We start from the raw sequence: 27,991 nt of genomic DNA, 5'->3' as shown, positions 1-27,991 counted from the left end.
TTCAAGCTTTGGACAAATAAAAGGATGGCCTTTTGTCATTATCCGTCTCATTCGAATGCACCCAACGGTAGCAATCTTTTGTTAGGAAATTTGAAAATTTTATAATAGATTTTGCTAAGCTTGAATGAACACCTTCGTGAAACCAATTCTTGGTTGAACTCTTAACTAAAGTATGAAGTCACAATTCGATAGATAACTGTGTACATATTCGCATATAAGCTGCTAAGGGACTATATATACAGACTGTGGTGTTGTGTGTTACTGAAGACCACCCGTAACGTGTTACGTACGGTACTAGTTACACGAAATCCGGTTCAAATCTTTAAAGCGTATTAGTTGATGCTATGGCGAAAAGAAAATGTATCTAACGATTCATAGAAAGCCGGTAAGTTGATTCTTTGTCCGTCTTATAGGAATTCTGCCTATGTTTCTATATTATTTCCGTCATAAAGACGTGTAGGCCTATGCATTTATATAGACATAACGTAGGACTACTTATGCGCAGAAAATCAACGTTACACGTTCTTCGTTTTACGTACACAGTTTGCAACACGCTATTGGTCGGTATAATTTGATTTGATTTGATTTGATTTATTTTGTTTTTTTCACGTGCAAATATACAATATAAAGCAAACATTAGCTTAACAATGTAGAAGACTCCCTGAAGAAAGAAAAGAGAAGAAAAATTTTGTACCAAATTAAACGTTTCGACAATAAATCAATTATATGATATTTTAATTAATATGATGCAATTATTTCTTTAATATTACATTTTCTAAATGTTCTACAGGATAATAACCTGGATTATATATTAACAAGGTTAAGACTACAGTTTAAATATATATAATACAGGCATATATACACCAAATTCAGTCCAACTCTAGAAACAGCTGGACAGACGTAATCAGGAATTTAAACAGAGGCGAACGCTTTTTCGTATATCGGTATGCACAGGTCGTCCGTAGTGGGCGACCTAAGTCTTAACATGCTAAAAATCCAACAAAGTTCAAAGTCCTTTTGACCTTGGAGCTAATCCACACATGTTCAGGAGGAGTCTTCATATAAGCAGAGGCGCCCGAGGGTTCAATCTTAGGGTGTGGGAGGGGTGGGGGGGGGGAACTTTGCATAGGACATTCCAACTTTGATTTGAGTGTATAAATCACATAATCACCTCTCAACTATCCAACAAAAGGTTCCTGTGTGCACGTCGGTACCACAAATCTCTAACTTTGTACATTTTCCAACAAAGCGACATATTTCATTTGCAAGTTTCTTTAATTTTTCAACAAAAGTGAAAATGCACTTTCAAATAAAAAAAAATGGGAAAGAAGGCTGCTTCAGTACAAAAAGGGGAAACTAAAAATTGTCCAAAAGTTAATACATCAAATTGTGGGAAATTATGAAACAACTATACGTTTCTGTGATTGATACTGAGGATATAATGGCAAGATAACCGTGATAACCGTGATGGCAGGCTGTACTACGTATTTGACTTCCCTGAGTATCCTGGAAAACGATATTCCTTGTTTCCTTCATTTTCTAAAACAATAAGTGCATGTTATTGTTCTCTCTGTTAGCCTTCTATACATTATCAAAGCTAACCTCGAGATGCATAGCTCTACAAATTAAAGGAAAATATGGTCCTCCTTTAATGTGGTCTGCGTTATTCAAGCATTGAATATGCGGTTGATGTCATCTAAGTACAGAAATCGTATTGCTTCTTGTTTATTGTTGAGAAAAGGGAATATTAACTTTACATCTCTACTGCTCTGGGTGGTGTGTTGTGCTACAAATGTATGAAATTAAAACATCTGCTGCACCATTTGTTTGCATCATAAAAAGTTTCGGAAGTAGCTGTTCTTTAGTAACTGGTAGCTTCCCCATTTAGTAGCCTGGTCCGGACTTTGCCAGTACCGATGGCTGAGACATCCGTCGAAACTAGAAAATAAACAAGTCTCTAGTAATCCTAGCCGATGTGCCTGAATTCTCTTCACTCACTACATCAACTTCACCCTATACACTTTCCCCAATATACAAAGTTTTGAATTTCATTAACCCCGCCTGTGAGATGAAATTTGACCTTTATCCATGCCTGAATATATCACTGAGTTTTGAGGTGGACGACAGGTCACCGAATCTTCTGAATCATTGCTAGAGACGGAAAGATGCCGAACCTCTAGAGCAGGGGTTCCCTAACTGCAGGGGTACATGAATCCCCAGGGGGTGCGTGAGTCCATCCCAGGGGTTCGTGAGACATTTCTGAAAGTCAAAACTAGAGAACTTTTTGTTGAACTAAAATCTGATATATCATATAACTTACAGTAATGTACAAAAGTCGTACCTATCGACAAACTCTTTTCGCGTTCCATACGCATATTGTGCCATAGTACCGTTCCGTGCACGTGATAAATTACTGAATTATGAAACAGAAACAGGCCGCATGGCTTTGGTGAAGTTGGTGTACGAATGACAGTACGTCGTGAAGATAAAGAGCTGATCTGATCTTGAAGTTTCCAAATAAATATTTGTTCATCTCTTGTTTTTTTTTCCATAACAATATTACACGATGAACTTGATCTTTTTTGAAGCACTGGTATGCGTATTATGGTATAATAATGACTCAAATCGTGTCTCGAAAAGTTTGGGGCTCGTTGACAACTCTAATATCCACAGGGGGTTTGTGGGGATAAAGTTAGGGAAACCCTGCTCTAGAGGAATAGGAAAGCCTTGCTTTGTTAATTGGTTTGTTCATTATTCAGTTCATTTCCTCTTGACTGTAGGCATAGAGGACATAGATGCTAAGAAGTATCTGAAAGAATTTTCTGGTGACAAACGATATGTAGCTTATATTGAAGAGAGAAATATTCCCCTCGGCTAGTTGAAAAATTAGTCTCAATATCTTGCCCAACAGATCAAGATATGGTTGATTGAATGTCACCTAATTTTACTGGTTAAACCAGCAATTACTTCAGGAAGTTGGATCACAACAGGGGGCTGTGATGTCATCTGGGCAACTGATTTATCCTTGAAAAAAAAGAGACATTTGAAATGTTTGTTTATTTGTTCTCTGTACTTCATGAAATTCATCAAAATGTATCTTTCTAGTAGAAATATTCTTTCCCTCTGTGGATAAATGATTGACAAATATAAACGAAAAGCAAATACATTTCAGCTGCAGTGCCCTGATGATATCATCTATTCTACTGTTGCCAGATGCATTTATAAATTACCCTAAAGTTTGAAAACTTCATGTATTTGCGATTCAACATGCTATTAGGATGTGGTTTTCGCCTAAAGATTCAGAAACATTTTCAATAAGTTTGCTAAGCAATCATCGTCATGCATAAAGCAATCCTTTTAATGGTGTCCTCGGAATCAACGTTAAAAGGGGTAACCTGTCCCAAAAACGATGATAATTCTCAAAATGCTATTCAGTTTATAACCAGCAAGAGTGTAAAATAGTTTATAGTGCATGTGACCATATGATCCACAATGCCGACTGTCTGATGTTACAAGCTGAAGTTGCAGGTATACAGACAGGTTGAGTAAACAGCTGTTCTTATTGGAACTTGCAGACGAAAAACATTTTGTTTTCTATTCTTACATCCACAGTTTAGATTAATGGTGGGACTTATTATCTTGGTGATTATCGTCATTTACATAGACCTGACTTTTGTCTACTCTGACGAAAATGACAAAACCGAGAAAGAATTTGCTGAAATTAATGTTCCTCCAAACCATCATGCCGAGTTGAAGGTCGCTGACGTCGTGGTTCACGTCGAAGAAATTGTTAGGAAGTCTCAGCAAATCATAGGTAATAGTGTTGGTAATAGTGTTTACCAAGGCGACGGCATCCATCAAGAAGAAGATTCTCATGACCTAACGTCCAATGATGGCTATGAACAAGACTATCCGAACTACAGCAACGGTCCTGACCAACAGGAATCAGATCTCGACCAAGACACATCAGCTATCGGAGTAGATTCGAATGAAGTTGAGCAAGAAGATTTGATTGACGTTGCCTTTGAGTACAGCGAGCGGCGAGAAGCTGCTGGGGATAGTACGTACTATGGAGGAAATGATCATCGTTTGCACGAGCTCGACGATATAGAAGAGGGTAACGAGAAATCTCATCGGCACGATGAGCAGGATTACTTGCAGAATGGCAATGATGAAGGAAAAGCTGCAAAGGAGGAGGAGGAGGAGGAGAAAGAAATAGATACCAAACAAAATGTAGGAAAGGGTGGTCGAAAGGGTAAACGTGGAAAAGGTGGTGGGAAAACTGTTGAATTGGTTGACGACTTCACGAGAGATTGGAATATTTCTGAAGAGATGCGGCGGTTAGCTCCTGTGGTAAGTATTAAACTTCTTCTTTTTTGGTTTTCCAAAACGAATACATCGGTACCTTTGAAGCATCTTGCTATCTCATTAATTAGTTGACCCTCGCGTCCATCATCAATACTTGGACAGCAGACGCCTTCAACAAGCTTTCATGTTCACATATATCATAACTATACTTTTCTATGGCGTGCCATTTATACTAAGTTATGTTAAGGACAGAATTTTGATGTGCACATATCATGAGGTATAGTTCAAACGATTTCGGTATAGCTAAACTGATATCACTTGAATGATACTTGAGACAGTTTGAACATGTGCAGTTTATCTTCTTTGATCTGATAGGTGTTTAAGAACGTTCCACCGAGGTTCCAACCTGGGTATCAAGGTTTTTGTTGGTCTAATGCAGAACATGCGATGAGATGCTTGCCTTATTTCTATCTCCTTGGAATGCCGAAATGTGGAACCACCGACATCTGGGATCGCCTAGTGAAACATCCTTACATTATTAATGTGTTAAAAGAGCCACACTGGTGGACCAGAAGCAGTAAGTCTAAACGACTGATATTAGAGACTCTTTCTCACGATGTTAACTTAAACATAAGATAATCACTTCGCATTTCTCTCGACGTTATACTTCAATCTGTAAAATTACGAGCAAAAGAGGAGAGACCACCCTATGCTTGCTCCAAGGGTCAAAGTATAAGTCAAGTGAGGTCACCACAGTACCAATCCAGCACCATCCCCCTTCACACACACCCTCCGATTTGCTACGGATGACCATAACTCCACTACATTTCGTCACAATACGAGATGTGAAATATATCTGCTATCATTGTGAAAGTGAACTGTAAATATATTCGTGTTGTGTGCATGCCGTAAGTGAGGCGCGGCTACGTGCGTAGACGAAAACGTATTACGTTGGCCATGTCTATAAGGGCGTTACGATTTTATATCCCTTTCTCATTCTTCTCATCCCAGTTCTTACATCAGGCCCTGTAGATAACACAAGACTGCCTTTTACGAGACATTGTGATCATAACGATCTATTTTGCTGCTAATTTCTTTTTTTTTTCCAACCAGATCGCAACAGGGCACGAGTGTACATCAGCCGGTCTATTAGCACTATTAAAAAGATGCAGCAGATGCCCAATTACGCTAGTAAATATGTTTTAGGTACGTATGTTATTCACATTTTAAGACAAGTCTCTTAATTTCATATAAAACTAACAAGACTTTGGTTTTTGACATATTTTAATCAAAATGTCTGCAAAAATCATCCATAACATAGATCTGAATTAGTAATGATTTGTCAGTCGCTGCACCACCATTTTGGAATATGTAACCACTTGAAATCAAGATGGATCAGAGTGTCTCCTCCTTTAAAAAAGAGGCTTAAGACTCACCGTATGCGACAAGCTTGAGTGCCTTGAGCGCCCTTCTCTGGGTGGATACGTGCGCATGATAAATCTTTGTTTTATCGTTATTATTATTATTAGAAGCGATGTTATAGACGAATTAAGGCCATGGTCTTAAGTTCCAATGGACAAATATCAGCGTAAATTCGAAGCCCACTTGTATTAGAATAAAGTTTTTGACAACTTTCCTTTTCTTCATTGTTCCTCGGAGAAAGGTTTAGGTACATTTTCCAATCTTTTTTAGTTTTTTTGGTAAATTGTAGCCAGGTATTATATCGTAGCTGGTACGATTGCCGAGTGGTTAAGGCGTTGGACTTAAGTTCCAATGGACAAATGTCCGCGTGGGTTCGAACCCCACTCGTACCAGAGTAGTCTAATATGTACAGCGTTCTCCTATTTCTCCTTATTTTTTCTTTCTTGTCGAATCCCGACAAACAACAATTTATAGGCCCTACATAGATAAATTCAATACAACGAAGTTATTTTAATCTTAAACTAGCAGTGATGGAAATATTTCTCATACAAAAAGAAAATAACTAAGTTTCTTTTTCTACGTTGTTGCTTGAAGCAAAAGATAGGATTATACATTTACCCATCCGTTTTAGCTTGTTTTGGCGTTTTGGCATACTTCAGCCAAGTGTTATATCGTAGCTGCTACGATGGCCGAGTGGTTAAGGCGTTGGACTTAAGTTCCAATGGACAAATGTCCGCGTGGGTTCGAACCCCACTCGTACCAGAGTAGTCTTATTTGGACACCGTGCTCCTTTTTCTCGTTACTTTTTCTTTCTTGTCGAAGACCGACAAACAACAATTTGTAGGATCTACATATATACGTTCAATACAACGAAGTTATTTTAATCTTAAACTAGCAGTGATGGAATTATTTCTCACACAAAAAGAAAATAACTAAGCTACTTTTTCTACGTTGTTCCTTGAAGCAAAAGTTAAGATTATGCATTTACCCATCTTTTTAGCTGTTTTTTGGCAAACTTTAGCCAAGTATTATGTCGTAGCTGGTACGATGGCCGAGTGGTTAAGGCGTTGGACTTAAGTTCCAATGGACAAATGTCCGCGTTAGTTCGAACCCCACTCGTACCAGAGTAGTCTTATATGGACAGCGTTCTCCTATTTCTCCTTATTTTTTCTTCCTTGTCGAATCCCGACAAACAACAATTTATAGGCCTTACATAGATAAATTAAATACAACGAAGTTATTTTAATCTTAAACTAGCAGTGATGAAATATTTCTCATACAAAAAGAAAATAACTAAGTTTCTTTTTCTACGTTGTTGCTTGAAGCAAAAGATAGGATTATACATTTACCCATCCGTTTTAGCTTGTTTTGGTGTTTTGGCAAACTTCAGCCAAGTATTATATCGTAGCTGGTACGATGGCCGAGTGGTTAAGGCGTTGGACTTAAGTTCCAATGGACAAATGTCCGCGTGGGTTCGAACCCCACTCGTACCAGAGTAGTCTTTTATGGACACCGTTCTCCTTTTTCTCGTTACTTTTTCTTCCTTGTCGAATCCCGACATACAACAATTTATAGGATTTAAATCGATAAGTTCAATACAACGAAGTTATTTTAATCTTAAACTTACAGTGTGAAATATATATTTCTCACACACAAAAAAAACATAACTAAGTTATCCTTTTCTACGTTGTTCCTTGAAGAAAATGTTAAATTACATTTTCCCATCTTTTTAGCTTTTTGGCAAATTGTATCCAATTATTATATCGTAGCTGGTACGATGGCCGAGTGGTTAAGGCGTTGGACTTAAGTTCCAATGGACAAATGTCCGCGTGGGTTCGAACCCCACTCGTACCAGAGTAGTCTAATATGGATAGCGTTCTCCTATTTCTCCATATTTTTTCTTTCTTGTCGAATCCCGACAAACAACAATTTATAGACCCTACATAGATAAATTCAATACAACGAAGTTATTTTAATCTTAAACTAGCAGTGATGAAATATTTCTCACAAAAAAAGAAAATAAGTAAGTTTCTTTTTTCTACGTTGTTCCTTGAAGCAAAAGTTAAGGTTATACATTAACCCATCTGTTTTACATTTTATTGGCAAACTTCAGCCAAGTTTTATAGCGTAGCTGGTACGATGGCCGAGTGGTTAAGGCGTTGGACTTAAGTTCCAATGGACAAATGTCCGCGTGGGTTCGAACCCCACTCGTACCAGAGTAGACTTATATGGACACCGTTCTCCTTTTTCTCCATATTTTTTCTTTCTTGTCGAAGACCGACATACAACAATTCATAGGCCTACATAGATAAGTTCAATACAACGAAGTCATTTTAATCGAAAAACTAGCAGTGATGAATTTTTTCTCATACAAAAAGAAATTAACTAAGTTTCTTTTTCTACGTTGTTGCTTGAAGCAAAAGATAGGATTATACATTTACCCATCTGTTTTAGCTTGTTTTGGCGTTTTGGCAAAGTTCAGCCAAGTGTTATATCGTAGCTGGTACGATGGCCGAGTGGTTAAGGCGTTGGACTTAAGTTCCAATGGACAAATGTCCGCGTGGGTTCGAACCCCACTCGTACCAGTGTAGACTTATATGGACACCGTTCTCCTTTTTCTCCATATTTTTTCTTTCTTGTCGAAGACCGACATACAACAATTCATAGGCCTACATAGATAAGTTCAATACAACGAAGTCATTTTAATCGAAAAACTAGCAGTGATGGAATTTTTTCTCACACAAAAAGAAATTAACTAAGTTTCTTTTCTACGTTGTTCCTTGATGCAAAAGTTAAGTTTATACATTTACCCATCTGTTTTACCTTTTGTTGGCTTTTTTTGGCAAACTTCAGCCAAGTTTTATATCGTAGCTGGTACGATGGCCGAGTGGTTAAGGCGTTGGACTTAAGTTCCAATGGACAAATGTCCGCGTGGGTTCGAACCCCACTCGTACCAGAGTAGTCTTATTTGGACACCGTGCTCCTTTTTCTCGTTACTTTTTCTTTCTTGTCGAAGACCGACAAACAACAATTTGTAGGATCTACATATATACGTTCAATACAACGAAGTTATTTTAATCTTAAACTAGCAGTGATGGAATTATTTCTCACACAAAAAGAAAATAACTAAGTTACTTTTTCTACGTTGTTCCTTGAAGCAAAAGTTAAGATTATACATTTACCCATCATTTTAGCTTGTTTTTTGGCAAACTTCAGCCAAGTATTATGTCGTAGCTGGTACGATGGCCGAGTGGTTAAGGCGTTGGACTTAAGTTCCAATGGACAAATGTCCGCGTGGGTTCGAACCCCACTCGTACCAGAGTAGTCTTATATGGACAGCGTTCTCCTATTTCTCCTTATTTTTTCTTCCTTGTCGAATCCCGACAAACAACAATTTATAGGCCTTACATAGATAAATTAAATACAACGAAGTTATTTTAATCTTAAACTAGCAGTGATGAAATATTTCTCATACAAAAAGAAAATAACTAAGTTCTTTTTCTACGTTGTTGCTTGAAGCAAAAGATAGGATTATACATTTACCCATCCGTTTTAGCTTGTTTTGGTGTTTTGGCAAACTTCAGCCAAGTATTATATCGTAGCTGGTACGATGGCCGAGTGGTTAAGGCGTTGGACTTAAGTTCCAATGGACAAATGTCCGCGTGGGTTCGAACCCCACTCGTACCAGAGTAGTCTTTTATGGACACCGTTCTCCTTTTTCTCCTTCCTTTTTCTTCCTTGTCGAATCCCGACATACAACAATTTATAGGATTTAAATCGATAAGTTCAATACAACGAAGTTATTTCAATCTTAAACTTACAGTGTGAAATATATATTTCTCACACAAAAAAAAACATAACTAAGTTATCCTTTTCTACGTTGTTCGTTGAAGAAAATGTTAAATTACATTTTCCCATCTTTTTAGCTCTTTGGCAAATTGTATCCAATTATTATATCGTAGCTGGTACGATGGCCGAGTGGTTAAGGCGTTGGACTTAAGTTCCAATGGACAAATGTCCGCGTGGGTTCGAACCCCACTCGTACCAGAGTAGTCTTATATGGACAGCGTTCTCCTATTTCTCCTTATTTTTTCTTCCTTGTCGAATCCCGACAAACAACAATTTATAGGCCTTACATAGATAAATTAAATACAACGAAGTTATTTTAATCTTAAACTAGCAGTGATGAAATATTTCTCATACAAAAAGAAAATAACTAAGTTCTTTTTCTACGTTGTTGCTTGAAGCAAAAGATAGGATTATACATTTACCCATCCGTTTTAGCTTGTTTTGGTGTTTTGGCAAACTTCAGCCAAGTATTATATCGTAGCTGGTACGATGGCCGAGTGGTTAAGGCGTTGGACTTAAGTTCCAATGGACAAATGTCCGCGTGGGTTCGAACCCCACTCGTACCAGAGTAGTCTTTTATGGACACCGTTCTCCTTTTTCTCCTTCCTTTTTCTTCCTTGTCGAATCCCGACATACAACAATTTATAGGATTTAAATCGATAAGTTCAATACAACGAAGTTATTTCAATCTTAAACTTACAGTGTGAAATATATATTTCTCACACAAAAAAAAACATAACTAAGTTATCCTTTTCTACGTTGTTCGTTGAAGAAAATGTTAAATTACATTTTCCCATCTTTTTAGCTCTTTGGCAAATTGTATCCAATTATTATATCGTAGCTGGTACGATGGCCGAGTGGTTAAGGCGTTGGACTTAAGTTCCAATGGACAAATGTCCGCGTGGGTTCGAACCCCACTCGTACCAGAGTAGTCTTATATGGACAGCGTTCTCCTATTTCTCCTTATTTTTTCTTCCTTGTCGAATCCCGACAAACAACAATTTATAGGCCTTACATAGATAAATTAAATACAACGAAGTTATTTTAATTGGGGATTCATTAGTACGGTATGTAGACCGAGAGTTCTGCAGGGCGGATAAAGCAAAAAGGGTCAGGGTATGTTTGCCAGGTGCTAAAATCCAGGATGTCAGTAACAGGGTAAACAAAATCGTGTCAGATGAGGAGGTGGTTGTAGTCCAGGTAGGCACTAACAATGTGCAGAAGGAGTCGCAAAACATTATTCAGTCTAGGTACCACGAATTGATGTGTCGACTAGCATCAACTCGGGCTAAAGTTGTCATATGCAGTTTGTTGCCAAGATTTGACAGCAAGGTTCTGTCAGAAAAGATTGTAACTTTGAATGGTTTATTGTATAGTTTGTGTGCCGACTTCGGCTTCACATTTGTTGACATGTGGTCATCTTTCCAGGGTAGAAGGGATCTGTTCGCCAGGGATGGTTTGCACTTAGCTAATACTGGGGCCTCGTTGTTTGGTAGGATGGTGAATTACTCTGTTGAACAGCTATGTTTAAACTAAATTGGGGGGCGATGAAGTCAGGAATTAGTTTGGATAAGGATTATGTTCCTAGTGGAGGCGATTATAGGCGTTTTGAGAGCAAAATAAGTGATAGTCATAGTTCTAACTTTAGGAGGCATGCTAAGGTACATAGTTTCAGGGATAGGCTGAAGATTGTCTTTACCAATGCTAGAAGTATTCGTAAAAATTTTGCTGAATTTACTGTGCTTCTCGAGGATCTGAAACCGGATGTGTTTGGTATCACCGAGTCTTGGTTAAGGGAGGACATTGATAGTGCTGAGGTTTCTCACCCGGGGTATGTTGTGTATCGTCAGGACAGAAGGGATACTCATAATGGGGTTGGTGGGGGAGTTTTACTGTATGTTAGGGATGACATTGTAAGTGTTGAGAAATCTCAGTTGCAAGGGTCTTTTGTTAATTCTGTCTGGTGCGAGTTGTCCACAAACAACTCCAAGAGGTCCAGGGACGTTATCACTGTAGGTGTTGTTTACCGCTCTCCTAACAGCAGCGATGATAATGATGTCGTGCTGTTTGATTCAATTAGAAAGGCTGCTAAAGGTGATGTTGTTATAATGGGCGACTTTAATTTTCCTGACATTAATTGGATAGATGGTTCTAGTAGTAGGAAAGGTAGTAATTTTCTAGATGTTGTGCAAGATTGCTTTTTACATCAACATGTTACTTTCCCTACTAGGGGGGATAACATCCTGGATCTTGTTTTGAGTTCTAATCCAAGCAATGTTGTTGATTTGACCGGTCTAGGAAAACTAGGAACTAGTGATCATGATATACTAGCTTTTGATGTTGTTTGTAAGGTCGTAAGTTCTATTAGCAAGGAAAAAGTCCCTGATTTTTCGAGATCAGATACAGAGGCAATTGAAACTTTACTAAAGGGTACAGATTGGATTAATTTGTTTAGTGATATGAGTGCTTCTCAGTCTTGGATTTGTTTTGCTGATAAATTAAAGGTCATTATGGAAAATCATGTTCCGTGGAAGAATCGTCGTCGTAAAAGCAGTATGCCTCACTGGATGAATAAGAAAGTTAGATGTGCAATTAGGCAAAAACGTAGAATGTGGAAGTTGTTTAGGAGGACTAAATCTGAATCTCTTTTGGCCAAGTTTAAAATTCATCAGCTGAAAGTAGAATGCTTAGTCTCTGATGCAAAATTGAATTTCGAAAAAAGCATCGCCCTAAAAATTAAGGATAACCCAAAGGCCTTCTTTTCTTATGTCAGGTCTAAGCAGAAAGTTAAAGATGCAATTGTTTCCCTTAGGGCACCACAGGCTGATAAGATAGTTACTGATAGTCAGGATGTTGCAGATCTTTTGAACGACTATTTTGTGTCGGTTTTCACAAGGGAAGATACGAGTAGTATTCCAGATTTTCAGGGGGGCAGTGATAGGCCTAAACTGGATACGGTCTTATTTTCGGATGACGTTGTCTTAAAGGAGCTGCTTCGTCTAAATGTTTCTAAAGCTTCTGGACCGGATGCAATCCATCCGTATTTGTTGAAGACTCTTGCACACTATTTCTGCGTTCCACTCTCGTTGATTTTTAGTAAATTTATGGATGAAGGTTATGTTCCTAGGGACTGGAGATGTGCTAATATTACCCCAATTTTCAAGAAGGGTGATAAGACTAAGCCCTGTAATTATAGGCCCGTTAGTCTCACTAGTGTAGTTTGTAAGGTCATGGAGTCTATTGTTAAAAAGTCTTTGGTCTGTCACTTCAGCAGTCAGTCTTTGATCAGAGAGTCTCAGCATGGCTTTTGTCAAAAAAGGTCTTGTCTCACTAATATCCTTGAGTTTATGGAAGATGTAACAAGCTCACTAAATAGGCAGATGTCTGTAGATGTTGTGTTCCTGGATTTCCAGAAGGCCTTTGATAAAGTTCCCCACCAGCGTCTTTTACTTAGGCTGAAGAGCATGGGTGTCATAGGGAATTTACTGTCTTGGATCGGGAATTGGCTTGGTAATAGGGAACAGAGGGTGGTAATTAATGGCTGTGCTTCTTCTTGGCAGAACGTTACTAGTGGGGTTCCACAAGGGTCTGTATTAGGTCCCCTGTTGTTTGTTGCCTATATAAATGACATCGACGGAGATATTTTGTGTACAGCTAAGAAGTTTGCTGATGACACCAAATTGTATTCTGAGGTCTCTTCCAAAAGCGATTCTGAGAAATTTCAAGCGGATTTAGATAAGATTTTTTCCTGGTCTCAGGGGTGGCAAATGCTTTTTAATATTGATAAATGTAAGGTAATGCACATTGGTAGTAGTAACCAAAAGTTTACATACAATCTAAATGGTGTGGAGTTACAGGAGGTCTCTGTTGAAAGAGACCTAGGTATCTACATTGACTCGTCTCTGCAACCTTCCAAACATTGTCTTGAAGCTGCTAAAAGAGGTAATAGGGTTTTAGGTATGATCAAGAGGAACTTCAGTTTTCTGAAAGAGGACATCGTAGTTAGGCTTTATAAGCAGTTGGTTAGGCCTCATCTGGAGTATGCTGTGCAGGCTTGGAACCCTTATTTTGCTAAGGATAAGGAAGTACTTGAAAAGGTCCAGAGGAGGGCTACTAGGATGATTAGTTCCTTAAAGAGGGTTCCTTATTATAGGCGGTTACAACTGTTGAATCTCACCACACTGGAGCTTAGGAGGTTACGTGGGGACTTGATCCAGGTTTTCAAGATTGTGTATGGTTTCGACAATTTATCCTTTACCGACTTTTTCATGTTTGCAAACAGTAGTTGTACTAGAGGTCATTGTCTTAAACTTCAAAAGTCGCATAGTAGGATTAATATTCGGCATAACTTTTTTTCTAATAGGGTTGTGAATGAGTGGAATAGTTTGCCTGAGAAAGTTGTACTTGCAAGTAGTGTCAATGGGTTTAAGAATGCTTTGGACAAGCACTTTAAGCATTGTAATCGGGTCTGAGTGTTTGTGTCTTCAGTTTTTTTCCCTCTCTTTATAGGGTCCTTGATGGGGACTTAAGTGTCCCTCCTGATCCTTTTTTCTACTAAACTAAACTAAACTAATCTTAAACTAGCAGTGATGAAATATTTCTCATACAAAAAGAAAATAACTAAGTTCTTTTTCTACGTTGTTGCTTGAAGCAAAAGATAGGATTATACATTTACCCATCCGTTTTAGCTTGTTTTGGTGTTTTGGCAAACTTCAGCCAAGTATTATATCGTAGCTGGTACGATGGCCGAGTGGTTAAGGCGTTGGACTTAAGTTCCAATGGACAAATGTCCGCGTGGGTTCGAACCCCACTCGTACCAGAGTAGTCTTTTATGGACACCGTTCTCCTTTTTCTCCTTCCTTTTTCTTCCTTGTCGAATCCCGACATACAACAATTTATAGGATTTAAATCGATAAGTTCAATACAACGAAGTTATTTCAATCTTAAACTTACAGTGTGAAATATATATTTCTCACACAAAAAAAAAACATAACTAAGTTATCCTTTTCTACGTTGTTCGTTGAAGAAAATGTTAAATTACATTTTCCCATCTTTTTAGCTCTTTGGCAAATTGTATCCAATTATTATATCGTAGCTGGTACGATGGCCGAGTGGTTAAGGCGTTGGACTTAAGTTCCAATGGACAAATGTCCGCGTGGGTTCGAACCCCACTCGTACCAGAGTAGTCTTATATGGACAGCGTTCTCCTATTTCTCCTTATTTTTTCTTCCTTGTCGAATCCCGACAAACAACAATTTATAGGCCTTACATAGATAAATTAAATACAACGAAGTTATTTTAATCTTAAACTAGCAGTGATGAAATATTTCTCATACAAAAAGAAAATAACTAAGTTCTTTTTCTACGTTGTTGCTTGAAGCAAAAGATAGGATTATACATTTACCCATCCGTTTTAGCTTGTTTTGGTGTTTTGGCAAACTTCAGCCAAGTATTATATCGTAGCTGGTACGATGGCCGAGTGGTTAAGGCGTTGGACTTAAGTTCCAATGGACAAATGTCCGCGTGGGTTCGAACCCCACTCGTACCAGAGTAGTCTTTTATGGACACCGTTCTCCTTTTTCTCCTTCCTTTTTCTTCCTTGTCGAATCCCGACATACAACAATTTATAGGATTTAAATCGATAAGTTCAATACAACGAAGTTATTTCAATCTTAAACTTACAGTGTGAAATATATATTTCTCACACAAAAAAAAAACATAACTAAGTTATCCTTTTCTACGTTGTTCGTTGAAGAAAATGTTAAATTACATTTTCCCATCTTTTTAGCTCTTTGGCAAATTGTATCCAATTATTATATCGTAGCTGGTACGATGGCCGAGTGGTTAAGGCGTTGGACTTAAGTTCCAATGGACAAATGTCCGCGTGGGTTCGAACCCCACTCGTACCAGAGTAGTCTAATATGGATAGCGTTCTCCTATTTCTCCATATTTTTTCTTTCTTGTCGAATCCCGACAAACAACAATTTATAGACCCTACATAGATAAATTCAATACAACGAAGTTATTTTAATCTTAAACTAGCAGTGATGAAATATTTCTCACAAAAAAAGAAAATAAGTAAGTTTCTTTTTTCTACGTTGTTCCTTGAAGCAAAAGTTAAGGTTATACATTTACCCATCTGTTTTACATTTTATTGGCAAACTTCAGCCAAGTTTTATAGCGTAGCTGGTACGATGGCCGAGTGGTTAAGGCGTTGGACTTAAGTTCCAATGGACAAATGTCCGCGTGGGTTCGAACCCCACTCGTACCAGAGTAGACTTATATGGACACCGTTCTCCTTTTTCTCCATATTTTTTCTTTCTTGTCGAAGACCGACATACAACAATTCATAGGCCTACATAGATAAGTTCAATACAACGAAGTCATTTTAATCGAAAAACTAGCAGTGATGGAATTTTTTCTCACACAAAAAGAAATTAACTAAGTTTCTTTTCTACGTTGTTCCTTGATGCAAAAGTTAAGTTTATACATTTACCCATCTGTTTTACCTTTTGTTGGCTTTTTTTGGCAAACTTCAGCCAAGTTTTATATCGTAGCTGGTACGATGGCCGAGTGGTTAAGGCGTTGGACTTAAGTTCCAATGGACAAATGTCCGCGTGGGTTCGAACCCCACTCGTACCAGAGTAGTCTTATTTGGACACCGTGCTCCTTTTTCTCGTTACGTTTTCTTTCTTGTCGAATCCCGACAAACAACAATTTGTAGGATCTACATATATACGTTCAATACAACGAAGTTATTTTAATCTTAAACTAGCAGTGATGGAATTATTTCTCACACAAAAAGAAAATAACTAAGTTACTTTTTCTACGTTGTTCCTTGAAGCAAAAGTTAAGATTATACATTTACCCATCTTTTTAGCTGTTTTTTGGCAAACTTCAGCCTAGTATTATGTCGTAGCTGGTACGATGGCCGAGTGGTTAAGGCGTTGGACTTAAGTTCCAATGGACAAATGTCCGCGTGGGTTCGAAATCCACTCGTACCAGAGTAGTCTAATATGGATAGCGTTCTCCTATTTCTCCATATTTTTTCTTCCTTGTCGAATCCCGACAAACAACAATTTATAGGCCTTACATAGATAAATTCAATACAACGAAGTTATTTTAATCTTAAACTAGCAGTGATGAAATATTTCTCACAAAAAAAGAAAATAAGTAAGTTTCTTTTTTCTACGTTGTTCCTTGAAGCAAAAGTTAAGGTTATACATTTACCCATCTGTTTTACATTTTATTGGCAAACTTCAGCCAAGTTTTATAGCGTAGCTGGTACGATGGCCGAGTGGTTAAGGCGTTGGACTTAAGTTCCAATGGACAAATGTCCGCGTGGGTTCGAACCCCACTCGTACCAGTGTAGACTTATATGGACACCGTTCTCCTTTTTCTCCATATTTTTTCTTTCTTGTCGAAGACCGACATACAACAATTCATAGGCCTACATAGATAAGTTCAATACAACGAAGTCATTTTAATCGAAAAACTAGCAGTGATGAATTTTTTCTCACACAAAAAGAAATTAACTAAGTTTCTTTTCTACGTTGTTCCTTGATGCAAAAGTTAAGTTTATACATTTACCCATCTGTTTTACCTTTTGTTGGATTTTTTTGGCAAACTTCAGCCAAGTTTTATATCGTAGCTGGTACGATGGCCGAGTGGTTAAGGCGTTGGACTTAAGTTCCAATGGACAAATGTCCGCGTGGGTTCGAACCCCACTCGTACCAGAGTAGTCTTATTTGGACACCGTGCTCCTTTTTCTCGTTACGTTTTCTTTCTTGTCGAATCCCGACAAACAACAATTTGTAGGATCTACATATATACGTTCAATACAACGAAGTTATTTTAATCTTAAACTAGCAGTGATGGAATTATTTCTCACACAAAAAGAAAATAACTAAGTTACTTTTTCTACGTTGTTCCTTGAAGCAAAAGTTAAGATTATACATTTACCCATCTTTTTAGCTGTTTTTTGGCAAACTTCAGCCAAGTATTATGTCGTAGCTGGTACGATGGCCGAGTGGTTAAGGCGTTGGACTTAAGTTCCAATGGACAAATGTCCGCGTGGGTTCGAAATCCACTCGTACCAGAGTAGTCTAATATGGATAGCGTTCTCCTATTTCTCCATATTTTTTCTTCCTTGTCGAATCCCGACAAACAACAATTTATAGGCCTTACATAGATAAATTCAATACAACGAAGTTATTTTAATCTTAAACTAGCAGTGATGAAATATTTCTCACAAAAAAAGAAAATAAGTAAGTTTCTTTTTTCTACGTTGTTCCTTGAAGCAAAAGTTAAGGTTATACATTTACCCATCTGTTTTACATTTTATTGGCAAACTTCAGCCAAGTTTTATAGCGTAGCTGGTACGATGGCCGAGTGGTTAAGGCGTTGGACTTAAGTTCCAATGGACAAATGTCCGCGTGGGTTCGAACCCCACTCGTACCAGAGTAGACTTATATGGACACCGTTCTCCTTTTTCTCCATATTTTTTCTTTCTTGTCGAATCCCGACATACAACAATTCATAGGCCTACATAGATAAGTTCAATACAACGAAGTCATTTTAATCGAAAAACTAGCAGTGATGGAATTTTTTCTCATACAAAAAGAAATTAACTAAGTTTCTTTTTCTACGTTGTTGCTTGAAGCAAAAGATAGGATTATACATTTACCCATCTGTTTTAGCTTGTTTTGGCGTTTTGGCAAAGTTCAGCCAAGTGATATATCGTAGCTGGTACGATGGCCGAGTGGTTAAGGCGTTGGACTTAAGTTCCAATGGACAAATGTCCGCGTGGGTTCGAACCCCACTCGTACCAGTGTAGACTTATATGGACACCGTTCTCCTTTTTCTCCGTATTTTTTCTTTCTTGTCGAAGACCGACATACAACAATTCATAGGCCTACATAGATAAGTTCAATACAACGAAGTCATTTTAATCGAAAAACTAGCAGTGATGGAATTTTTTCTCACACAAAAAAAAATTAACTAAGTTTTTTTTCTACGTTGTTCCTTGAAGCAAAAGTTAAGATTATACATTTACCCATCTTTTTAGCTGTTTTTTGGCAAACTTCAGCCAAGTATTATGTCGTAGCTGGTACGATGGCCGAGCGGTTAAGGCGTTGGACTTAAGTTCCAATGGACAAATGTCCGCGTGGGTTCGAACCCCACTCGTACCAGAGTAGTCTTTTATGGACACCGTTCTCCTTTTTCTCCTTCCTTTTTCTTCCTTGTCGAATCCCGACAAACAACAATTTATAGGCCTTACATAGATAAATTAAATACAACGAAGTTATTTTAATCTTAAACTAGCAGTGATGAAATATTTCTCATACAAAAAGAAAATAACTAAGTTTCTTTTTCTACGTTGTTCCTTGAAGCAAAAGATAAGATTATACATTTACCCATCCGTTTTAGCTTGTTTTGGTGTTTTGGCAAACTTCAGCCAAGTATTATATCGTAGCTGGTACGATGGCCGAGTGGTTAAGGCGTTGGACTTAAGTTCCAAAGGACAAATGTCCGCGTGGGTTCGAACCCCACTCGTACCAGAGTAGTCTTTTATGGACACCGTTCTCCTTTTTCTCCTTCCTTTTTCTTCCTTGTCGAATCCCGACATACAACAATTTATAGGATTTAAATCGATAAGTTCAATACAACGAAGTTATTTCAATCTTAAACTTACAGTGTGAAATATATATTTCTCACACAAAAAAAAAACATAACTAAGTTATCCTTTTCTACGTTGTTCCTTGAAGAAAATGTTAAATTACATTTTCCCATCTTTTTAGCTTTTTGGCAAATTGTATCCAATTATTATATCGTAGCTGGTACGATGGCCGAGTGGTTAAGGCGTTGGACTTAAGTTCCAATGGACAAATGTCCGCGTGGGTTCGAACCCCACTCGTACCAGAGTAGTCTAATATGGATAGCGTTCTCCTATTTCTCCATATTTTTTCTTTCTTGTCGAATCCCGACAAACAACAATTTATAGACCCTACATAGATAAATTCAATACAACGAAGTTATTTTAATCTTAAACTAGCAGTGATGAAATATTTCTCACAAAAAAGAAAATAAGTAAGTTTCTTTTTTCTACGTTGTTCCTTGAATCAAAAGTGAAGGTTATACATTTACCCATCTGTTTTACATTTTATTGGCAAACTTCAGCCAAGTTTTATAGCGTAGCTGGTACGATGGCCGAGTGGTTAAGGCGTTGGACTTAAGTTCCAATGGACAAATGTCCGCGTGGGTTCGAACCCCACTCGTACCAGAGTAGACTTATATGGACACCGTTCTCCTTTTTCTCCATATTTTTTCTTTCTTGTCGAATCCCGACATACAACAATTCATAGGCCTACATAGATAAGTTCAATACAACGAAGTCATTTTAATCGAAAAACTAGCAGTGATGGAATTTTTTCTCACACAAAAAGAAATTAACTAAGTTTCTTTTCTACGTTGTTCCTTGATGCAAAAGTTAAGTTTATACATTTACCCATCTGTTTTACCTTTTGTTGGCTTTTTTTGGCAAACTTCAGCCAAGTTTTATATCGTAGCTGGTACGATGGCCGAGTGGTTAAGGCGTTGGACTTAAGTTCCAATGGACAAATGTCCGCGTGGGTTCGAACCCCACTCGTACCAGAGTAGACTTATATGGACACCGTTCTCCTTTTTCTCCTTATTTTTTTCTTTCTTGTCGATGACCGACATACAACAATTTATAGGATTTAAATCGATAAGTTCAAAACAACGAAGTTATTTCAATCTTAAACTAGGAGTGATGAAATATTTCTCACACAAAAAGAAAATAACTAAGTTTCTTTTCTACGTTGTTCCTTGAAGCAAAAGTTAAGAATATACATTTACCCCTCTGTTTTACATTTTATTGGCAAACTTCAGCCAAGTTTTATATCGTAGCTGGTACGATGGCCGAGTGGTTAAGGCGTTGGACTTAAGTTCCAATGGACAAATGTCCGCGTGGGTCGAACCCCACTCGTACCAGAGTAGTCTAATATGGATAGCGTTCTCCTATTTCTCCTTTTTTTTTCTTCCTTGTCGAATCCCGACAAACAATAATTTATAGACCCTACATAGATAAATTCAATACAACGAAGTTATTTTAATCTTAAACTAGCAGTGATGAAATATTTCTCACAAAAAAAGAAAATAAGTAAGTTTCTTTTTCTACGTTGTTCCTTGGGGCAAAAGTTAAGTTTATACATTTACCCCTCTGTTTTACATTTTATTGGCAAACTTCAGCCAAGTTTTATAGCGTAGCTGGTACGATGGCCGAGTGGTTAAGGCGTTGGACTTAAGTTCCAATGGACAAATGTCCGCGTGGGTTCGAACCCCACTCGTACCAGAGTAGACTTATATGGACACCGTTCTCCTTTTTCTCCTTATTTTTTTCTTTCTTGTCGAATCCCGACATACAACAATTCATAGGCCCTACATAGATAAGTTCAATATAACGAAGTCATTTTAATCGAAAACCTAGCAGTGATGGAATTTTTTCTCATACAAAAAGAAATAACTAAGTTTCTTTTTCTACGTTGTTCCTTGATGCAAAAGTTAAGTTTATACATTTACCCATCTGTTTTACCTTTCGTTGGTTTTTTTGGCAAACTTCAGCCAAGTTTTATATCGTAGCTGGTACGATGGCCGAGTGGTTAAGGCGTTGGACTTAAGTTCCAATGGACAAATGTCCGCGTGGGTCGAACCCCACTCGTACCAGAGTAGTCTTATATGGACACCGTTCTCCTTTTTCTCCTTATTTTTTTCTTTCTTGTCGAAGACCGACATACAACAATTCATAGGCCCTACATAGATAAGTTCAATACAACGTAGTAATTTTAATCGAAAAACTAGCAGTGGTGGAATATTTCTCACACAAAAAGAAAATATCTAAGTTTCTTTTTCTACGTTGTTCCTTGATGCAAAAGTTAAGTTTATACATTTACCCATCTGTTTTACCTTTCGTTTTTTTTTTGGGCAAACTTCAGCCAAGTTTTATATCGTAGCTGGTACGATGGCCGAGTGGTTAAGGCGTTGGACTTAAGTTCCAATGGACAAATGTCCGCGTGGGTCGAACCCCACTCGTACCAGAGTAGTCTTATATGGACACCGTTCTCCTTTTTCTCCATATTTTTTTCTTTCTTGTCGAATCCCGACATACAACAATTCATAGGCCCTACATAGATAAGTTCAATACAACGTAGTAATTTAATCGAAAAACTAGCAGTGGTGGAATATTTCTCACACAAAAAGAAAATAACTAAGTTACTTTTTCTACGTTGTTCCTTGATGCAAAAGTTAAGTTTATACATTTACCCATCTGTTTTACCTTTTGTTGGCCTTTTTTGGCAAACTTCAGCCAAGTTTTATATCGTAGCTGGTACGATAGCCGAGTGGTTAAGGCGTTGGACTTAAGTTCCAATGGACAAATGTCCGCGTGGGTTCGAACCCCACTCGTACCAGAGTAGACTTATATGGACACCGTTCTCCTTTTTCTCCTTCCTTTTTCTTCCTTGTCGAATCCCGACATACAACAATTTATAGGATTTAAATCGATAAGTTCAATACAACGAAGTTATTTCAATCTTAAACTAGGAGTGATGAAATATTTCTCACACAAAAAGAAAATAACTAAGTTTCTTTTTCTACGTAGTTCCTTAATACAAAAGTTAAGGTTTTACATTTGCCCATCTGTTTTAGCTTTTCTTAAAAGTTTTTTTAGGCAAACTTCAGCCAAGAACTTTGTCGTAGCTGGTACGATGGCCGAGTGGTTAAGGCGTTGGACTTAAGTTCCAATGGATAAATGTCCGCGTGGGTTCGAACCCCACTCGTACCAGAATAGTCTTATATGGACACCGTTCCCCCTTAATTTTTTCTTTCTTGACGATATCAGTCAAATCCTTACAACTACAAGGTATAGACGCTACATAGATAAGATCAAAACAAAGAAGTTACTTAGATTCTTAGAATAAGAGTGATAAAGTATTTCTCCAACAAAACTGAAATATCTAGGTTTTTTTTGTCTACGTTGTTCTAAGTATATCCGGACCCTACCTGTACCAGAGAGGTCTTAAATGGACACCGTTCCCCCCATTTTTAAATGGGACACAAACCCAGCCATCATTTTTGGCTTATATGGTAGATATGTTTATGAAGAACAACTCCATACACCAAACAGCCAAGAAAAACCTGTTCAGTTTGGGAGACAACCTAGATAAAAAGTCGTGTCTGGGAACTGTCATTTTGCAATTTTTGATGTGTTCATATAGTGCCACTGCCTCTTTGTTTTCTGTTAATCGTTTCATATTTACCATGTTCACAATATTGACTCTGAATCCCTTGGATTCGGAGAGCCAAATGTCGAAATCGAAAGGGAACTGACTCAGTTTAAATATATATAGATATAGATAGATATTCTAATATTGTATATTAATAGCTATGATACAAAAATAAAAAATAAAATTAATAATGCCAAAAGCTATATTTTACTCATGTACCAGTTGTGCGAAACGTTGGATCTTCCAATCTGAATTATTAATCTGACATCATACTATATTTCTGTTGTGTAAGAATATGCAATACAAAATATTGTCTGCATAGCAATAACACGTTTGTACATTTATTTTTGTTCATATTTTTTAATTTAAAAAATCGTAATTATTCGTACATCTTTCATATATATGTATATATATATATATATATATGTATATATATATATATATATATATATATATATATATATATATATATATTTATATATATACCTTTCTCTGTATATCGCATAACCACATCGATTGAACACACATCATACTGTCATTCTGCAGGTGACGGATCGGCTTCATATCTATGGGACATGCGCAGATGGTGGGAATATTTTGATCCAGATGATCCCAATGCGCAACTCTTTCTTCCTCACGTGATCAAGACGGTCACACCTAAAGCTAAACTTATAGCAGCTTTTAGGGAACCAGTGGCCAGGTAAATCCCAACGTTAAATATCACGAAGGTTATCTTGATTCGTTACAGCAATAATTAACGTAAAGTGACTTCCATTTGTTAGTATACGGAACGACTTTCCCCATAATTTTTCGATATTTTATCAATACTTTCGATATATTTGTTTTGTCTCATTTGGTATTTGTAGAGCGTGATAGATACAACCCACAATACAGCTTTAACGTCTGTATTCTTCACCACAACACGTTGACAGTCCTGTCATATCCTATCACACGTTCGCTAAGTAGTTCATTGATGTCATTAAAACCATCCTATACCTCGTTCCTTTCTATTATGTCACGTGTTGGCGAGAAACAGTTGAACTCTTGACTTGTTCAAAATACAATTACAACAGTTAGTGCGGCGGGTGGGTAATTAGAATATTAGCCTACGTAAAACACTAACCCCATGTCACCTACAAATGGTCACACCTATGCTCCCTGCCATTCTCCCTCCCCATGTAACCTTTATACTGTCTATTGTCAATTTGACGACCCTGCAGTGTCGGTCGAGACCCAGGTCGGGCTTCACCATGTCCTTTTATTAATCCTGCTCTTTTCTTAATTATATGATGTAAATTATAATCCATTATTCTTTATAACATATTCCCGATCCCACTGATTGACCCCTGTTCCCGGAGGTTGTATCCCCTCTGCCCCCCCCCCACTACCCACTCGCAATGTTTAATTAAACATGAATATAAAGATGACAATGAGTTACCGCCTTTCTCTCGTCTTCCTCTCTTCCAGGCTTTACTCCGAGTATATTTATTTCTCAAAAGATCCGACACCAGAATCGTTCCACGATCGAGTCGTTGAACGGATCCAGGATTTTAATAAGTGTGTAGAGAAACACTCTAAGAGAAAATGTGTTTATCAGAGTGCCGGGGAAAACGGAGATATCGTGAGTATAGATTATATGTTTACTTTGAGACGACGTGTAAACATATCAGTATGGAGAATGAAAAATATTGTAGGGACTATGTTTACTGAATCGCATAAAGAAGAAAACTACAGTGAACTTAGACATGAGTGCCTTTTTTACGTGACTCGTCACATGTGGAACCAATACGTTACACTCGAAGAATAATCAAGAAAGAAAGAAACTGAAGTAACCAGCACCCCTACCCTCCCAAGCATACTCATAAACTTACACCCTGCAATCTAACCGGTACTCACCCATCCTGACCCCTCCTAGCCATACATATTCATACTTGTCATAAATGTCATACATATTCATAAATGCCATTGGCGGATCCTGGATTTTATAAACAGTCGTTATGAGTGATGGTGATATGTAATTCAACTGCGTTGAACTTTCTCCACAGCGACCAATGATAGGAGTCTATTCCGTTTTCGCTCGTGATTGGCTCAGTGTTTTTCCACGTGACCAGATGCTATTTATTCGTCTTGAAGATTGGCACCTACACTGTTTCGATTTCTTGCCAAAAGTGTTTGCATTTTTAGAAGTCGGTAAGTGAAATATATATATCGATAAAAATATGTTCAATTTACGAGCTTAAAGCAGCATGGCTTTGTTTACCCAAAAAATGGTAACATTGCAAGGATTTTTTTTTTTGGCTGGTTGCATCATAGCAGATGCATAAGCCCGAGATATCGTCAGCAGTGGCGTATTCCAGGGGCTAGGGGCGATGGGCGAGGGCGGGGCGAGGCGAGGGGCGGGCGAGGCGAGGGGCGAGGGGCGATGATCTCCACAAAAATGGTCAAAATTGTTTTGTTTCTTTAGAAAATAGGTCATGCCTGCCAGGCCCCCAATAGTCAGTTTAATGTAGGTGCTATTGACATTGCACATATATACACCTATACCTTAATTAACAAGAGATGCATAGATGAAGGGCGGGGCGTATAATTAAGAAGGAGGACAATGTCAAGAATTACAATTAATGATATTGCATTGTTTCTTATAATTTTTCCCCAGAAACGCTGAATGGAATGTCAGTTAAGAAGATCTGTAATTCAAAAATGAAAAACGTAAACCGAAAGAAATCCAATGTTGGACCCATGCTTGATGTAACGAAAACATTTCTCCGCCAATTTTATCAACAATGGAACAAAGATCTAGCCAATCTGCTAGGAGAGGATAGATGGTTATGGGCAGACGTCAAAGACTGAACGATGAAAAGTGACGTTCAAAACTTGCCATCATGAAGACTAAAATGCAACCCGGGCTGCAGTGTATGATTCTGGTGTACAAATGCATAGCTTTTTTCATCGACGTCATTACACCACGTGGTCTGTGACAATGACGTCACACATTGTGATCGGAATCGTACTTAAGCAACACTTAATGAAATTGGTAGAGGTGCTAAATCGATACATGGTGTGTGTGTCCGGTATGGGTTCTGTAGGAACACTATGCAACGATATATATTTTAGCCTACATGGTGTAAGATCAGTGACCGCGGTGCTCGGTACATATTTTGAACGGTTATAGGCCCTAGGATGGCTCTGTGGCACGGTATTCTAAGATAGGTGAGGAGAGTAGTAGGAAATGTGAGCACGATACTACTATATATACCAAGAACAACTGGAATCAATGACGTAAGTAGTTGCAAGATGTATGATGTGACGTCATAACTGCCTGATGTATAAACAAATTAATATCGACGTCACCCCGCGGAGTACGACAACACTAAGTCAAGATTGTTAAAGATAACAGGATTAGAACAGGACACTATGCCAGCACGTATGGAAAGCCGTTTTAACATTTAATAAGGAATTTGAGATATCTCGAAATAATTTCAGATATCTCATATTAAATTACAGATATCTCCAAGTTATTTAAGATATCTACAAATAATTGCAGATATCTTAAAATCAATTTCAGATATCTCGAAATACCAGAGAATTCAAGATATCTGCAATTCTATTTCAGATATCTGAAATAGAATTTCAGATATCTCGAATTCAATTTCAGATATCTGAATTAGAATTTCAGATATCTCGAATTCAATTTCAAATATCTCGAATTCAATTTCAGATATCTCGAATTCAATTTCAGATATCTGAATTAGAATTTCAGATATCTCGAATTCAATTTCAGATATCTCGAATTCAATTTCAGATATCTCGAATTCAATTTCAGATATCTGAATTAGAATTTCAGATATCTCGAAATCTATTTTAGATATCTCGAATTCAATTTCAGATATCTGAAATAAAATTTCAGATATCTCGAATTAAATTTCAGATATCTCGAATTGAATTCCAGATATCTGAAATAGAATTTTAGATATCTAAAATGAGAAACAATTTAAGATATCTAAAATTCCCGATTAAATGTTAAAATGGCTTTCCATAAGCACGACCAGAAGTCGACGACAGAGGAGCACATGTAGTGACCAAATACTTCTAAAGGGTGCAAGCCTCCAAATCTTCATCTCTAACTCGTTTCGTGCTCTTTTGTATAATTCCAGGAGGGAAAATGTTACCTACTTAAAGGAAAGAGATCGTTTTCTCTTTCGTAGTTCATTTTATCAAAGTGGTAAATAGATGTAATTTTATGTTTCTACTTTATTTTATCTAATGAAATACTGTTATTATCTGTGAATGAGATAAACCGTATAGAGCTACGCTAGCAAAGATATTACATTACTAACAGAATCTTTCGTATGATTTTAACTTGATAGGCCATCAGTATTGCTCCTAAATACGCTATAAAATCAAATAATGCTAGAAAATCAAGTATGGTCACACATGAGCAATCTTTGACAGGATATTTAATCCCAAAACAACAAAGTATTTTATCTCACCTAGATACTAAATATCAGATTTTAACATTCCTCATTTTGGGACTAATTTGGAGGGTCAGAAATTTCAGAAAAATACTTTTGAACCAATTCTGATGAGCTTTATTAATGATAAGAGAAAGCCTCGTCAAGTATATTTATCATTTTCTCTTTGTAATCTATGTCATATATATATTAAGCAACCTAAACTGAACAGGCAGTAAATATATAAAGTAAATAGTAATACATACTACGCAGCAAGGAGTGCCTAGTGGGTCTCTATATAAAGATGAGCTAGTCAGGGTCAAACTCCTGGTCGAACTTGACCCGTATGTACGTCGTTAACAATAAATCGATATCTTGATACCTTTCCGAACAAAAATGTTCCACAACGAGCCGTTTCGTGTCAAAGGACTATACGTTGCTCAGAATGTTATGAAAATGTATCTATATTTTAAGCGACTTTTGATGCAGATTAAACTGGAAAAAAACATTGAGAATTAATTGTAGAATTTACTTTAGATAAACCAGCTACAACACCTGCTATATTCCTTGATATCGTTAGAATTTATTAGCCCTTAGAGGTCATTTGTATTCCTTGAACCCCCCATCCCCCACCCCACGCACCCCCACCATCCTCCT

At 37.5% G+C, this 27,991-nt stretch overlaps 1 protein-coding gene and 36 non-coding genes across 37 annotated transcripts; all 37 read left to right on the top strand.

Annotated features, from left to right (window-relative positions):
• The first annotated feature begins 169 nt into the window (after nucleotides 1-169).
• LOC139975832 (carbohydrate sulfotransferase 15-like) lies at nucleotides 170-27,842 on the top strand. Its single transcript, XM_071984053.1, has 8 exons — nucleotides 170-385; nucleotides 3,613-4,353; nucleotides 4,684-4,885; nucleotides 5,422-5,514; nucleotides 23,430-23,583; nucleotides 24,351-24,504; nucleotides 24,929-25,073; nucleotides 25,540-27,842. Exons 1-8 carry the CDS (start codon nucleotides 359-361, stop codon nucleotides 25,731-25,733), a joined length of 1,710 nt encoding a protein of 569 aa, XP_071840154.1. The 5' UTR covers nucleotides 170-358; the 3' UTR covers nucleotides 25,734-27,842.
• On the top strand, nucleotides 6,040-6,122 carry Trnal-uaa (transfer RNA leucine (anticodon UAA)). The gene has a single exon. It is a non-coding gene; the product is annotated as a tRNA-Leu (tRNA).
• Trnal-uaa (transfer RNA leucine (anticodon UAA)) lies at nucleotides 6,410-6,492 on the top strand. Its single transcript has one exon. It is a non-coding gene; the product is annotated as a tRNA-Leu (tRNA).
• On the top strand, nucleotides 6,772-6,854 carry Trnal-uaa (transfer RNA leucine (anticodon UAA)). Its single transcript has one exon. It is a non-coding gene; the product is annotated as a tRNA-Leu (tRNA).
• On the top strand, nucleotides 7,141-7,223 carry Trnal-uaa (transfer RNA leucine (anticodon UAA)). The gene has a single exon. It is a non-coding gene; the product is annotated as a tRNA-Leu (tRNA).
• Trnal-uaa (transfer RNA leucine (anticodon UAA)) lies at nucleotides 7,502-7,584 on the top strand. The gene has a single exon. It is a non-coding gene; the product is annotated as a tRNA-Leu (tRNA).
• On the top strand, nucleotides 7,864-7,946 carry Trnal-uaa (transfer RNA leucine (anticodon UAA)). Its single transcript has one exon. It is a non-coding gene; the product is annotated as a tRNA-Leu (tRNA).
• On the top strand, nucleotides 8,233-8,315 carry Trnal-uaa (transfer RNA leucine (anticodon UAA)). The gene has a single exon. It is a non-coding gene; the product is annotated as a tRNA-Leu (tRNA).
• Nucleotides 8,604-8,686, top strand: Trnal-uaa (transfer RNA leucine (anticodon UAA)). Its single transcript has one exon. It is a non-coding gene; the product is annotated as a tRNA-Leu (tRNA).
• On the top strand, nucleotides 8,967-9,049 carry Trnal-uaa (transfer RNA leucine (anticodon UAA)). The gene has a single exon. It is a non-coding gene; the product is annotated as a tRNA-Leu (tRNA).
• Trnal-uaa (transfer RNA leucine (anticodon UAA)) lies at nucleotides 9,335-9,417 on the top strand. The gene has a single exon. It is a non-coding gene; the product is annotated as a tRNA-Leu (tRNA).
• Trnal-uaa (transfer RNA leucine (anticodon UAA)) lies at nucleotides 9,695-9,777 on the top strand. Its single transcript has one exon. It is a non-coding gene; the product is annotated as a tRNA-Leu (tRNA).
• On the top strand, nucleotides 10,063-10,145 carry Trnal-uaa (transfer RNA leucine (anticodon UAA)). Its single transcript has one exon. It is a non-coding gene; the product is annotated as a tRNA-Leu (tRNA).
• Trnal-uaa (transfer RNA leucine (anticodon UAA)) lies at nucleotides 10,423-10,505 on the top strand. The gene has a single exon. It is a non-coding gene; the product is annotated as a tRNA-Leu (tRNA).
• Nucleotides 14,316-14,398, top strand: Trnal-uaa (transfer RNA leucine (anticodon UAA)). Its single transcript has one exon. It is a non-coding gene; the product is annotated as a tRNA-Leu (tRNA).
• On the top strand, nucleotides 14,677-14,759 carry Trnal-uaa (transfer RNA leucine (anticodon UAA)). The gene has a single exon. It is a non-coding gene; the product is annotated as a tRNA-Leu (tRNA).
• Trnal-uaa (transfer RNA leucine (anticodon UAA)) lies at nucleotides 15,045-15,127 on the top strand. Its single transcript has one exon. It is a non-coding gene; the product is annotated as a tRNA-Leu (tRNA).
• Trnal-uaa (transfer RNA leucine (anticodon UAA)) lies at nucleotides 15,406-15,488 on the top strand. Its single transcript has one exon. It is a non-coding gene; the product is annotated as a tRNA-Leu (tRNA).
• Trnal-uaa (transfer RNA leucine (anticodon UAA)) lies at nucleotides 15,768-15,850 on the top strand. The gene has a single exon. It is a non-coding gene; the product is annotated as a tRNA-Leu (tRNA).
• On the top strand, nucleotides 16,139-16,221 carry Trnal-uaa (transfer RNA leucine (anticodon UAA)). Its single transcript has one exon. It is a non-coding gene; the product is annotated as a tRNA-Leu (tRNA).
• On the top strand, nucleotides 16,501-16,583 carry Trnal-uaa (transfer RNA leucine (anticodon UAA)). The gene has a single exon. It is a non-coding gene; the product is annotated as a tRNA-Leu (tRNA).
• On the top strand, nucleotides 16,863-16,945 carry Trnal-uaa (transfer RNA leucine (anticodon UAA)). Its single transcript has one exon. It is a non-coding gene; the product is annotated as a tRNA-Leu (tRNA).
• Trnal-uaa (transfer RNA leucine (anticodon UAA)) lies at nucleotides 17,233-17,315 on the top strand. Its single transcript has one exon. It is a non-coding gene; the product is annotated as a tRNA-Leu (tRNA).
• Nucleotides 17,595-17,677, top strand: Trnal-uaa (transfer RNA leucine (anticodon UAA)). Its single transcript has one exon. It is a non-coding gene; the product is annotated as a tRNA-Leu (tRNA).
• On the top strand, nucleotides 17,957-18,039 carry Trnal-uaa (transfer RNA leucine (anticodon UAA)). The gene has a single exon. It is a non-coding gene; the product is annotated as a tRNA-Leu (tRNA).
• Trnal-uaa (transfer RNA leucine (anticodon UAA)) lies at nucleotides 18,327-18,409 on the top strand. Its single transcript has one exon. It is a non-coding gene; the product is annotated as a tRNA-Leu (tRNA).
• Nucleotides 18,688-18,770, top strand: Trnal-uaa (transfer RNA leucine (anticodon UAA)). Its single transcript has one exon. It is a non-coding gene; the product is annotated as a tRNA-Leu (tRNA).
• Trnal-uaa (transfer RNA leucine (anticodon UAA)) lies at nucleotides 19,057-19,139 on the top strand. Its single transcript has one exon. It is a non-coding gene; the product is annotated as a tRNA-Leu (tRNA).
• On the top strand, nucleotides 19,418-19,500 carry Trnal-uaa (transfer RNA leucine (anticodon UAA)). Its single transcript has one exon. It is a non-coding gene; the product is annotated as a tRNA-Leu (tRNA).
• Trnal-uaa (transfer RNA leucine (anticodon UAA)) lies at nucleotides 19,779-19,861 on the top strand. The gene has a single exon. It is a non-coding gene; the product is annotated as a tRNA-Leu (tRNA).
• Trnal-uaa (transfer RNA leucine (anticodon UAA)) lies at nucleotides 20,150-20,232 on the top strand. Its single transcript has one exon. It is a non-coding gene; the product is annotated as a tRNA-Leu (tRNA).
• On the top strand, nucleotides 20,511-20,592 carry Trnal-uaa (transfer RNA leucine (anticodon UAA)). Its single transcript has one exon. It is a non-coding gene; the product is annotated as a tRNA-Leu (tRNA).
• Trnal-uaa (transfer RNA leucine (anticodon UAA)) lies at nucleotides 20,871-20,953 on the top strand. Its single transcript has one exon. It is a non-coding gene; the product is annotated as a tRNA-Leu (tRNA).
• On the top strand, nucleotides 21,243-21,324 carry Trnal-uaa (transfer RNA leucine (anticodon UAA)). The gene has a single exon. It is a non-coding gene; the product is annotated as a tRNA-Leu (tRNA).
• Nucleotides 21,614-21,695, top strand: Trnal-uaa (transfer RNA leucine (anticodon UAA)). The gene has a single exon. It is a non-coding gene; the product is annotated as a tRNA-Leu (tRNA).
• Nucleotides 21,985-22,067, top strand: Trnal-uaa (transfer RNA leucine (anticodon UAA)). Its single transcript has one exon. It is a non-coding gene; the product is annotated as a tRNA-Leu (tRNA).
• Trnal-uaa (transfer RNA leucine (anticodon UAA)) lies at nucleotides 22,359-22,441 on the top strand. The gene has a single exon. It is a non-coding gene; the product is annotated as a tRNA-Leu (tRNA).
• Nucleotides 27,843-27,991: the final 149 nt, after the last annotated feature.

Source organism: Apostichopus japonicus, chromosome 11 (assembly GCF_037975245.1).
Source record: "Apostichopus japonicus isolate 1M-3 chromosome 11, ASM3797524v1, whole genome shotgun sequence".
Classification (NCBI taxonomy): Eukaryota; Metazoa; Echinodermata; class Holothuroidea; order Aspidochirotida; family Stichopodidae; genus Apostichopus; species Apostichopus japonicus.
The sequence above is the reverse complement of the archived record's forward strand: the minus strand, read 5'-3'. Positions and strand labels throughout refer to the sequence as shown.